The sequence below is a fragment of the Pelophylax lessonae genome (assembly GCF_965119305.1).
Source record: "Pelophylax lessonae genome assembly, chromosome: 9".
Lineage (NCBI taxonomy): Eukaryota > Metazoa > Chordata > Amphibia > Anura > Ranidae > Pelophylax > Pelophylax lessonae.
Genome location: NC_138776.1, coordinates 5367217 through 5379970, shown reverse-complemented (window position 1 = coordinate 5379970; position 12754 = coordinate 5367217). Strand labels below are relative to the sequence as shown.

The window sequence follows — 12754 nt, the reverse complement described above, 5'->3', positions numbered from 1 at the left end:
ACGAAAGTTTTTCCCAACTTGCAAAATCTTGCCACTATCCAATTGTGCATCCACACCAGCGGATCTGCTCCAGCCTGCATCCATGCCTGCTTCCACGCCAGCGGATCTACCCCAGCCTGCTTCCACGCCAGCCGATCTGCTTCAGCTTGCTTCCACACTAGCCGATCTGCCTGCATCCACGCCAGCGGATCTGCTCCATCCTGCATCCACGCCAGCGGATCTGCCTGCTTCCACGCCAGCGGATCTGCCTGCTTCCATGCCAGCCGATCTGCTCCAGCCTGCATCCACGCCAGCCGATCTGCTCCAGCCTGCATCCACACCAGCCGATCTGCCTGCATCCACGCCAGCCGATCTGCTCCAGCTTGCTTCCACGCCAGCCGATCTGCTCCAGCCTGCTTCCACGCCAGCCGATCTGCTCCAGCCTGCTTCCACGCCAGCCGATCTGCTCCAGCTTGCTTCCATGCCAGCTGATCTGCTCCAGCTTGCTTCCACGCCAGCCGATCTGCTCCAGCCTACTTCCACGCCAGCCGAACTGCTCCAGCCTGAAGTTCTGGTCCCTTTTGCCCAGCCTGAAGTTCTGGTCCCTTTTGCCCAGCCTGAAGTTCCGGTCCCTTTTGCCCAGCCTGAAGTTCCGGTCCCTTTTGCCCAGCCTGAAGTTCCGGTCCCTTTTGCCCAGCTTGAAGTTCTGGTCCCTTTTGTCCAGCCTGAAGTTCTGGTCCCTTTTGTCCAGCCTGAAGTTCTGGTCCCTTTTGCCCAGCCTGAAGTTCTGGTCCCTTTTGCCCAGCCTGAAGTTCCGGTCCCTTTTGCCCATCCTGAAGTTCCGGTCCCTTTTGCCCAGCCTGAAGTTCCGGTCCCTTTTGCCCAGCCTGAAGTTCCGGTCCCTTTTGCCCAGCTTGAAGTTCCGGTCCCTTTTGCCCAGCTTGAAGTTCCGGTCCCTTTTGTCCAGCCTGAAGTTCTGGTCCCTTTTGCCCAGCCTGAAGTTCCGGTCCCTTTTGCCCAGCCTGAAGTTCCGGTCCCTTTTGCCCAGCCTGAAGTTCCGGTCCCTTTTGCCCAGCCTGAAGTTCCGGTCCCTTTTGCCCAGCCTGAAGTTCCGGTCCCTTTTGCCCAGCTTGAAGTTCCGGTCCCTTTTGCCCAGCTTGAAGTGCCGGTCCCTTTTGCCCAGCTTGAAGTTCCGGTCCCTGCTGCCCAGCATGAAGTTCCGGTCCCTGCTGCCCAGCTTGAAGTTCCGGTCCCTGTTGCCCAGCTTGAAGTTCCGGTCCCTGCTGCCCAGCTTGAAGTTCCGGTCCCTGCTGCCCAGCTTGAAGTTCCGGTCCCTGCTGCCCAGCTTGAAGTTCCGGTCCCTGCTGCCCAGCTTGAAGTTCCGGTCCCTGCTGCCCAGCTTGAAGTTCCGGTCCCTGCTGCCCAGCTTGAAGTTTCGGTCCCTGTTGCCCAGCTTGAAGTTTCGGTCCCTGTTGCCCAGCTTGAAGTTTCGGTCCCTGTTGCCCAGCCAAAGGGGCAGGTGCCCAATGCCCAGCCTGTCTCTGGACATCCTGTCCCTAACAACCTGCCTGCCTCTGATGGTCTGCTGCTCGATGACACGTCTACCCCTAGGGATCTGCTGTCTGACAACCTGCCTTCTTCTGCCTCTGATCCGGTGACAGATGTCCAGCCTGATGATCCCATGCTTGATGTCCAGCATGCGTCTGATGATCCTTTTACCATTGACCAGCCTGATCTTACTTTTCTTCTACTTACCACCAAGCCGGGTTCTACTGACTCAATACCAGCTGCTCGGTTGGACTGTCATGCAAAAACAAAGTGTTCACCTGCTAATGGGTTTGAAAGCTCTGAGTCCTCGCATGCTTTATATGGGTTACCTGCTTGGCCTGAGATTCGTTTGTCGGTTGCCTCGGTTGAGTCCCTCTGGCAGAGTGTTGTTCCTATGGCTCCAAAGCCTGGTGGTCCGGACATGCCCATGGTAACTAGTAGCTGCATTTGCCTTCATGGCCCTGGTCATGGTAAGCTCCTGGGGAATGGAGGGGTACTATCTGTGCCTCTCCATGATCCGGATGCGCTTGCCCCAGCTTTGGGTGCACTAGGGGACCCGGGTCAGGTAACCAGTGCCTCAGAGATACCTAGGTGGCTTTTGAAGTGCAGAGTAAGTCCTGGAAACCAGGCAAGCTACTTGGTTATGGCGAGACACTTCTGTGTCAGAGTTCTGGTATTGTCACATGACCCCATGGCTAAGTCTGCAGGCAACTCGTGGGACCCCAGCAATGGGGTACCTGCTGTTCTGAGGGACTTGAAGTATCAAATTCTGTACATGTCAGAGGATCTGGCCAGCAGGACACCCAGCCAGTTGCTTGACCTCAGCGGTGGGATACCCAGTCAGTCACCTGACCCAGGCGGTGGGAAACTTTGCCTATTGTTGGATCTTGGCAATGGGGCATCTCGCTTGGAACCCGGCACTTCTTCAGCCTACAAGGAACTTTTGCTCTGGATTTGTGCAGCAAATGACTGTCTTTTATGGACTGGTTTAGCTAGGGTTTTTTGGAGCGTCCTGAGGCCGCTCCTTAGAGGGGGGGTACTGTCAGGAAAGAGCTCACCTGCTGGTGGCACTGTAGCTCCCAGATCCATAAGCTGCAGTTCCAGTGTCCACCAGCGGGTGTCTCTCAGTAGTCAGAAGCGAACATCTTATGCAATCAGTCATCACCTGATGCTGGTTGCAGGAAGTATATTTAAACCCTGTGTATGCTTCTTCTCACTGCCTTGGTATTGTCTCCATGTGCGCCTGACCTGCATGCCTGTGTCCCTGTATCCTGATCCTGGACCCTGAGCCTGACCCTGACCCTGCAGCCTGATTCCTTCCTTCCTGTTTGCTTACTCCGTCTCCTGCAACCCTCTCTCTGTTCTGTCTTGCTCCCAGCTCCCTCTGCTTGATCTCCCGTGTATGACCCCGGCTCTGTTACTATTACTATTCATTTATCCTGTTTTGTATATATTTGGTTTGAGCAGTTGTTTGCTGTGTGTCACTATTGTTTGGGTATCTGATTGGATTTACACAGTTATAGTTTTCTGGAGGTGCGTTTACATTTGTGTTATTCACTTATTTTTAAATAAATTATATTCTTTACACCTTAATTATGTCTAATGTTCTCTGTGTCAGTCCACACATTTCTGGTCACACCTGTTGCTGACAGAGGGGGAGTGGGTGGACCATAGGTCTCTGGTTTGTAGTTACCCCCTGGACCAAAAGTTGCCAGTCAGCCCCTGCCCGATGTCTCCCTTCTATTCAGCTCTGCAGGACCTCTGGGTTAAGCTTTTTTCTGACTTTCCGGCCCTCAGGTCGACTACCCAAGGCCACATGGCAACTTCTACAGCAGCCGCCCTCTCCTTCCGGGACCCCATTATCTAGCTGATGACCCAGAGCACATGTGCCCTTGGCATTTATACAGTCAACCAGCATGCAACGAAGCACTTTCCTCTGCCAATTGCCAGGGCTGTAACAATGCCTGTGCCTTCACTTGTCAGGTTTCCTCCCACTGTCCAATATGCCTCCCTATTGGACCAGTGTGAAAAATTCAGACAAGCTGAGCTGCACCTGAGCACCATAAGCAGACCCTATCAATAGATGCTGCTCCCTGGTAGGCAGAGAGCACTATAAATGTGCCTGGCAATCTTCCTGGTAAGCAGAAAGACCCCAAAACTAAACTCTACCTACCTACCTAGGAGGGTGCTACAATTATATTGGGTAGAATGAACTGTTAACAGCCCATTTATTGACCATTTGATATAAGAAGATCAGTAAAGCTTAACCTCCCGGCGCCAGTTGCACGCAAATCTGCGGCCTTTTGGTGGGAAGGCCTTGGAGGTGAGTGGCCGCATATTTGCGTGCAACAATGCAAAAACAGCTGTGCCAAGAGCATGCGCCCTGTGCACTCCCAGCACAGTTACTGGCGGCTAATGGAAAACCCCCGACCGCTGCTTTGTGATCAGGAGCTTTCGGATCACATGATCATAAGCCCCACCCCGCCTCCCAGCATCCTAAACCCCTAAGGCAGGGGTGTCAAACTCGATTTCATCGCGGGCCGCATCGGTATTATGGTTGCCCACAAAGGGCCGGTTATATCTGTAAGATTAGATGTCCAGAGTACCCCATGCCCCCTTACATGAGATGTCAAGAGTTCCCCAACATCATAAATCAAGAGTCACCCACCCTTCTTTACATCACAATGCACCCATTTACCTTGCGCTACTGCCAGGAAGAAGATGTGGGTGGATCTGGGAAGAAGAAAGTGCAAAGTCGGGAGGAGGACCAGAGGAGGGCTGGAGTCAGCTTACAGAGTCTGCTGAATGCTGAGACCAGGGGAGGCAGAGACAAGGTGGTGTTGTGGCTGCACAGAGGGGTGCAAGATCTGTAGGAGGAGTTCTGCCCTCCTCTCTGCTGCACACTGCTGAGAAGTGGGTTGGGCAAAGACGAGCCTTTCTGCAGCAGCACAGAGAAGCACAGGATCTGGCAAAGGAGTTCTGTCTCTCTGCTGCCGACTACTGAGACAAGGTGGGGGCAGAGACAAGGGGGGTGGCACAGCTGCAGGAGAGGTACGAGGGCCACATGAAAGGGCCTGGGGGGCCGCATTCGGCCCGCGGGCCTTGTGTTTGACACCTGTGCCCTAAGGTATTAACCAATTCAGCTCTGGAAGGTCTTTACCCCCTTCATGACCATGCCATTTCTGCTATTCAGCACTGCGCTACTTTAAATGGCAATTGCGCGGTCATGCAACGCTGTACCCAAATTAAATTTTTATCATTTTTTTTACACAAATAGAGCTTTCTTTTGGTGGTATTTGATCACCACTGGGGAGTTTTATTGTTTTGTGATATGAAAAAATTTAGAAAAAAAAACTATATATAATAATTTCTACTTTCTGTCATAAAGCATATCCAATCAAATCGATTTTCCTCATAAATTTAGGCCAAAATGTATTCTGCTACATGTCTTTGTTAAAAAAAAAAAAAAAAAATCCCAATATGTGTATATTAACCACTTGCCGACCGTATACTGTATATATACAGCGTCAGAGTGGCTCTCCCAGGCAAAACCACGCATCGGTATGTCATTTGCCTGGGAGCAGCTAGGGGGCGAGTGCGCGCCGCCGCCGGCGCACTCCCGCCCCCAATCGTAAGCAGGGAAGCTGACGCGTGTGTCAGGTGACTCCGACTGCCGCCTGACACCCGCGATCGCTCCCCGCTGAAAGAGAAGGACGGACGGCTATTGTAAATACAACTGACCGTTCTTCTCCCTGGAATGATCATAGAGCGCCTGTGATCCTTCTATATAGGAACACATGTCTCTATGATCATTTCACAAGCCACGCCCCCCCCCACAGTTAGGATCACTCCCCTAGGCTCACATTTAACCCCTTGATCACCCACAATGTTAACCCCTTCCCTGCCAGTGTCCTTAGTACAGTGACAGTGTATATTTGTAGCACTGATTACTGTAGTGATGTCACTGGTCCCCCCAAAAGTGTCAAAAATGTCAGTTAGGGGTCCGATCTGTCCGCCGCAATGTCGCAGTCTCGCAAAAAATCGCAGATCGCCGCCATTACTAGTAAAAAAAAAAACAATATAAATGACATAAATCTTTCCCGTAGTTAGTAAACGAAATAACGTTTGCGCAAACCAATCAAAATACGCTTATTGCGATTTATTTTACCAAACATAGGTAGCAGAAAACAAACTGGCCTAAAATGTTAAAAAATTTAGATTTTTAAATTTTTTTTTTTTTTTTTTTAGAATTTCATAAAAACAAATGTGAAAAATATTATTTTTTCAAAATTGTCGCTCTTTTTATTTTTTTATAGCGCAAAAAATTAAAATCGCACAGGTGATCAAATACCACCAAAAAAGAAAACAAATTTGCCTAAAATGTTAAAAAATTTTGATTGAAAATTTTTTTTTTTTGGGAATGTTATATAGCAGAAAGTGAAAAATATTGGGTTTTTTTTTTCAGAATTGTCGCTCTTTTTTTGTTTATAGCACAAAAAATAAAAATCGCACAGGTGATGAAATACCACCAAAAGAAAGCTCTGTTTGTGGAGAAAAAAGGACATCGATTTTATTTAGGTACAGCATTGCACGACCGCGCAATTGTCAGTTAAAGTAACGCAGCGCCGAATCGCAAAATATGGCCTGGTCAGGAAGGGGGCAAATCCTCCCGGTCCAGAAGTGGTTAATAGGTTTGTGTAATAGTTATACAAACTATGGGGTATATATTTGAAAATTATTCAATTCTGATGTACTGAAGGCCGATCTAATTTCTTGAGGCCCTAAATTGCCAGGACAGTACATGTAGCCTAAAATAACCAATTTTTGGAAAGTAGACAGTCTGAGGTATTTAGTAAGAGGCGTGGCGAGTTTTTGTAATTTTTTTGTCACAATAAAATTTTTTTTTTTTTTAAATACTGTTACCAGTGCAGTACAGTGACATCACTGGTGTGATGGTGATCAGGGACTCTGACTGGTGACAGTATGTAAAAAAAATATTTAATTTTTAGTTTTTAAAATGGAGTACTTTTTTTTTTCCCACATAATTTCAGCAGAGTAGTTCAGTGTCACCATAGTAGTATTGTACTACTCTGGGGTTGGGGGGGGGGGTAGAGCTGCACGATTAATCGTATGAAAATCGCGATCTCGATTCACCCCCCCTGACGATCTAAACCTGACATATGCTCGATTCTTTGCATAGCTGCAGCTGTGGAAAAAAAAAAAAAAGCCTCCTGCAAACAAATCAGCATTAAGTCTCCCAGTAACTATAAACAAAATGATTACATTGTATCTTTTCCTTCCCTCTGCCAGGGAGAAAGGAAGTTTAACCTCTTAAAGACTAGACCTTTTTCTGACACTTGCTGCTTGCAAGTTAAAATCGTTTTTTTTTTGCTAGAAAAGTACTTAGAACCCCCAAACATTTTATATATTTTTTTAGCAGAGACCCTACAGAATAAAATGGCGATTGTTGTAATATTTTATGTCACACTGTATTTGCGCAGCAGTCTTTCAAACGCAATTAATAGACTTTAATGAATAAAAAAAAAAACGTAACAGTAAAGTTATCCCAATTTTTTTTTGTTACACAGAGAATCGTGAGAGAATCGTGATCTTTATTCCAAGCTAAAAAATCGTGATTCTCATTTTGGCCAGAATCGTGCAGCTCTAGGGGGGGGGTTGATCAGGGATTTTTTTTTTCTCACACTTTGCTGTTACAATTAAGATCATTGTAACAGCAATGGTTTCAAATGCTAATCACATGGTACAGGGTGCTCTGATTGCCCCAGGTACCATGTGATAGCTGTGGACCAATCACAGTTTAGGAAACACAGCTGTTATGTATAAATTCACATGATCACTGGGCCCACGAGTACTGGTATCCACAAATTGCTGGACACAGTAGTCCCAAAGGGGTGGGGGTGAGGGGGGGGGTGGGAGTGAGGGGGGCTGGTTTGTGCACTATGTGCCCCAGCAGCCCCACTGTGCCCCCCTTAGCTCGAGCAGGCAACATGGCATACATAAACGTGATTTTGCATTCACGTGCCACCCAGCTGCAGTATATGTACTGTGGCTGGTCGGCAAAGGGTTAAACACAGCACAGCAATATTAAGGAGGAAACAAAGCAGAAAAGCAAATATGACTGCCCCATGTACATACACAATATTGTCAAAGGTCCCTCCACCCCAAACTCGCTCATCCATGTCTTTATGGACCTTGCTTTGTGCACTGGTGCGCAGTCATGGTGGAACAGGGAGGGGCCATCCCCAAACTCCTCCCACAAAATCGGGAGCATGGAATTGTCAAAAATGTCTTGGTATTCTGACTCCTTAAGAGTTCCCTTCACTGGAACTAAGGGGCCAAGCCCAGTCCCTGAAAAACAACCCCACACCATAATACCCCCTCCACCAAATGATTTGGACCGGTGCGCAAAGCAAGGTCCATAAAGACATGGATGAGTGAATTTGGGGTGGAGGAACTTGACTGGTCTGCAGGAAGGGGCCATCCCCAAGCTCCTCCCACAAAGTTGGGAGCATGAAATTGTCCAAAATGTCTTGGCATGCTGACGCCTTAAGAGTTCCCTTCAATAGAACTAAGAGGCCAAGCCCAACCCCTGAAAAACAACCCCCCACACCATAATCCCCCCTCCACCAAATGATTTGGACCGGTGTGCAAAGCAAGGTCCATAAAAACAGGGATGAGCGAATTTGGGGCGAGGGAACTTGACTGGCCTGACCTAAACCCGACAGAACACCTTTGGGATGAATTAGAGCGCAGACTGAGAGCCAGGCCTTCTCGTCCACATCAGTGCCTAACCTCACCAATGCACTTCTGGAAGAATGGTGAAACATTCCCATAGACACTCCTAAACCTTGTGGACGGCCTTCCCAGAAGAGTTGAAGCTGTTATAGCTGCAAAGGGGGGGCCGACTCAATATTGAACCCTACGGACTAAGACTGGGATGCCATTAAAGTTCATGTGTGTGTAAAGGCAGGCGTCCCAATACTTTTGATAATATAGTGTATATGTTATATCATGTGGATGAGTACATAAAAAAGTTTTGAAAATAACTCATATTGGTAAACATCTTTACACATTGACTTAGTCCCCATTCACACTAGCGTGACTTGTCAGGCGACTTGGTCGCCTGACAAGTCGCGGTGGGTCGCCTGCCAATGATTAGCACAGGACCCGTTCTAATAGGAGCGTCACAAGTCGCTCCGACTTAGAAAAAGGGTCCTGTACTACTTTGGGGCGACCTGGAGGCGACTTGCATAGACTTCAATGATATGAAGTCCGTGCATGTCGCGCCGAGGTCTTCACAGGTCGCCCCGGCAAGTCGTGTCGCCCCTGTGTGAATGGGCTCTTATAGGAATAATAAATAAAAGCTAGACTACACATTAATTCATTACATTTGAGAGGAAGCCTCGTTTAATGACCTGTATTCTTCCTGGCATCGGTTGGCGTCTCACCCCGGCTCTTCACTTTTAAAGCTCCTCTAGAGGTGTGCCCTCGTTGATCTGCCTCCTGCCGCAAGACAAGATACTCAAGGTTGACAAGTCTTCATGAAATACATTCTCCATGAGCTCACGGACAGACTGTCTCACCCTTTTCTTCATATCTTTGCCAATGAAGACGTAGAGTATCGGGTTGATACAGCTATTGAACTGGGCCAGAGACTGAGAGAGAAGGTCCAGGGTTATAACTACGTCATTGTCAATGAATAGCAGGACTACCCCCATGATGTGGTAGGGGGCCCAGGTGATGAAAAATGCAACTACAATTCCTAACGCCACCTTGATGGGTTTTCTGCCTACATTTAAAGATCTGATGTTGTTTGCTTTAATAGCCAGAGAGATGTAACAGGTAAAAATAGTTACAAAAGGAAGAAGAAATCCAAAGGTTAGATGTGTAAAAGTGACGGCAAATATGTTGTGATCTCCTGAAAAGCAAATGGTCATGTTATTGAAAGTGTCAGTTCTATGGTAGATGGCGGCAGGCAGACTCATCGCAAGAGACATCATCCAAATAGCCAAGCATATCATCCACGCCATTTTGACTCTTCGGTGATTTCGGGCCCACACAGGTTGGACAACCAGAATCCATCGGTCAACACTGATAGCCACCAGGGTGAAGACACTGGCAAACATGTTAAGGATAACGATGAAGGGTAAAATCTTGCAGAGGGAAGGACCGTACAGCCATTCTCCGTAGAAGTACTGCGCTACACTGAATGGAAGACACAAGCAGCACATGATATCGGCCAGAGCAAGGTTCCCAAACCAAATGGTGGTCACGGTCCGATCCATCTTCACTCCAGTAACCCAAAGCACCAGAGCATTGCCGGGGACACCCACGAAGGTGGTGAGACATAAGACCAGGATGGTGAAAACATGCTGGTGGCTGTAAAAGATGTCTGGTTCTGTCGCATCGCTGAAATTTGACATCTTGCTTCTCTGGTCAGTTACTGGATGTGTCTGATCATCAGTCTACTGTTATTGCATCAGATATATAAGAAGTCACATAATCACACAGATCCACATCAACAGATTGTCTTTCTTGAAGTAACAGGAAAGGCTGAAATGTAAATATGTCATGTGGCATGACTTGATATAGATAGCACCATACATTTTCTGATAAACGTTCAGCTTGGTGTGAGAAAAAGGATGGTTATATTTGCAGAACTGAACAAAAAAAAGTGAGGAGAGAGGAAGTAGAAAGAGGTGTAGAGTGGGAAAAATGGGAGACGGGGAGGTAAGAGTACCCGAGGTGGACCCAGTGCTTATCCCGTTGATGCTGGTGTCACAGTGATGAGCCTTCTTCTGAGGTGCCACATATATTTTTACTGGCGTTTGTGCTGGAAATGCACTGCAAAGGGTCCTTCCAGCATAGAGACCGAGCTGTCACCAACATCTTCTAATTGGGAGGACCGGCTCCTGATCACGACAGGTGTGATAGCCTGTAATTGGCTATCACAGTGATCACTAGGTAAAACCTGCCCCTGTACTCTCTTCTGAATGGAAAAAAAGATATATTGTATCCCAGGGCTCGACAAATTTTCTTGGAATTTCGGAGCCAGCTAAAAAAGTTAGAGGCCATTTTTTTTCCCGCATGCCGAATGGCCGGCTTCGGTCAGACTGGCTGCCATACACACGGGTGGAATGGTGGCCAGTTTTCAATGAACTGACTGATGTTGCCCGGCATTCGGCCCAAGTCTACTTGGCTTGATGGTGTGATGGGCAGTGGCTCACTAGGGAAGGTGGATGGGATAGAAGACCCAGTGATCCAGTAACTCATGCCACCTTGGTCCTCTTTCACACGGTGGCTCCGTTAAGTGCAACCCGCTTGCTCAGTGGGGATTTCTCCGCTAATCCCCACTGAGCAGGCGGATGACAGGTCTTCTCCGCTCCACTATGCAGGGCAAACATGGACACAGTCCCGCTCTCATCTATGGGGCAGTCAGATGGAGATGGACTGCCTGTCCATTTCCATTAGATGCCATCTTATTCGATCCGTCAGATGGATGGAAAGCAGTGTCGATCAATCGATTGGGGGGCGCTGCCCCCCCCTATCCATGCATCCGGCCCCCTAATCTACATTAAGCACGTGATTACAGCCAGAGGCTCTAATAGGCTTCAAAAAAGGGTGGGCTCAGGGCACAGAGCACTGCACCCTGAGCCCACCCAGTTGTGTGACAATAGCGAATGAATATCCTCTATTATCACACTGATTCTCCTCCCAGCCAATCAGGAAGGGGGTCCTGAGACCCGTTTCCCGATTGGCCTAAAGGAGAGGCCATGCCATTGGCCGAGGAGGGAGGAGATGCAGGGGAAGCCGCCGCCGCTGCCTACCCTCCACATCAGTCCAGGGTGAGTGAGCCGGGGGGTGGTATGGTGTGCGAGCTGGTGTGTACCGGGGGGGTATGGTGTGGTCCGTCTGACGCGTCCCCGGTCCATGGAGCACCAGCCGCCACTGATGGAAACTAGGACCACCATCCATCTGTTTTTGGCAGACAGGATCAGATGGTGGTGGTTGTCAGCGGACATCCGCCGCTCCATAGAGGAGACTGGAGGGTCCGATCAGGTCCACCTGAAAAACTGACAGGTGGACCTAATCAGACAGCCCATGTGAAAGGGGCTTTCGGCTATGTGGCATGACAAGGAGAGAATAAAAAATAAATTTTAATGGAAAAATAATTAAAAAAAATAAATAAAAACAGTTTCCATCTTTGTGAGGTTGTAAATGGAACTGAGGCTGTTCCGACCAGCTGCCCCGCACTCCCTGTCCACTCACCGGTAATTACAGGGCGCCAGATAAAGCCCTCAACATTTTCAACCTCATCTCTTGGGAAAGAGATGGGCGAGAGTGTGAACAGACAGGGGGAACCATCAGTGCAGCCAGTGACTGTTTGTTGCAGTCCCGGTCACCACAAGATGGTGAAACACCATAGAAAAAAAGTTCATAGATGAAGAGCCACAGGAATTCATCTATAAACTATCCAGTGATATTCAAAACAATAGTGCAGTCAGGTGCTCAACCCAAGCAATCCACCACTGTGTGCAATGGCCGCTCACCTTGGTGGATTGTTTGGATTGAGCAACTGACTGTACTATTGTTTTGAATATCACTGGATAGTTCGTAGATGAAGTGCTGTGGCTCTTCATCTATGAACTTTTTTTCTATGGTGTTTCACCATCTTTACACTGGACTTTTGTATCACTATTTATTGTGGAAATTACTGAAGTGGTTTTTGTGACTGAACCATCCCACGCTAAACTTGAGCGCTTCCGTCAGTATACTGATTCCTCCATTCTGAACATAGATATCAGATATTATAGCCGCACCATACAAGACTAGCTGACAAATAGCTTGTATGAAACTGGAACTCTTTATTTGAAAACTCACAGAAAATTTATACTACACAACCAGGTGAGGCTGAGCACATTATCATATTCAAACCCAACTGTATACAAAAATACAATTGACACTATAAACATTAAGTTAATTAAATAACTAGCCACCTGGATACTCAGTGGTCTCATTCCAGGTCAGACTTGCTGGCATTGAGCTCACAAAGTATAATATACATTATTACAAGTATAAACACATCCCCACAATAGTTTGCTAGCAGACAATCGGTGTGTTAATAAGCGCCATTAACAATACAAACAGTGATCTCCCCCCTCCTCCAATTAATAGGCAATAGACTATAGAAGGAGACCTACCGTAT

The 12754-nt window shown here is 47.9% G+C and overlaps 1 protein-coding gene across 1 annotated transcript; it reads right to left on the bottom strand.

Annotated features, from left to right (window-relative positions):
- Positions 1 to 9006: 9006 nt before the first annotated feature.
- On the bottom strand, positions 9007 to 9971 carry LOC309563526 (C3a anaphylatoxin chemotactic receptor-like; the record flags this gene model as incomplete). Its single annotated transcript, XM_082267978.1, has 1 exon — positions 9007 to 9971. One exon carries the CDS (start codon positions 9969 to 9971, stop codon positions 9012 to 9014), a length of 960 nt encoding a protein of 319 aa, XP_082124104.1. The 3' UTR covers positions 9007 to 9011.
- Between the last annotated feature and the right edge of the window lie 2783 nt (positions 9972 to 12754).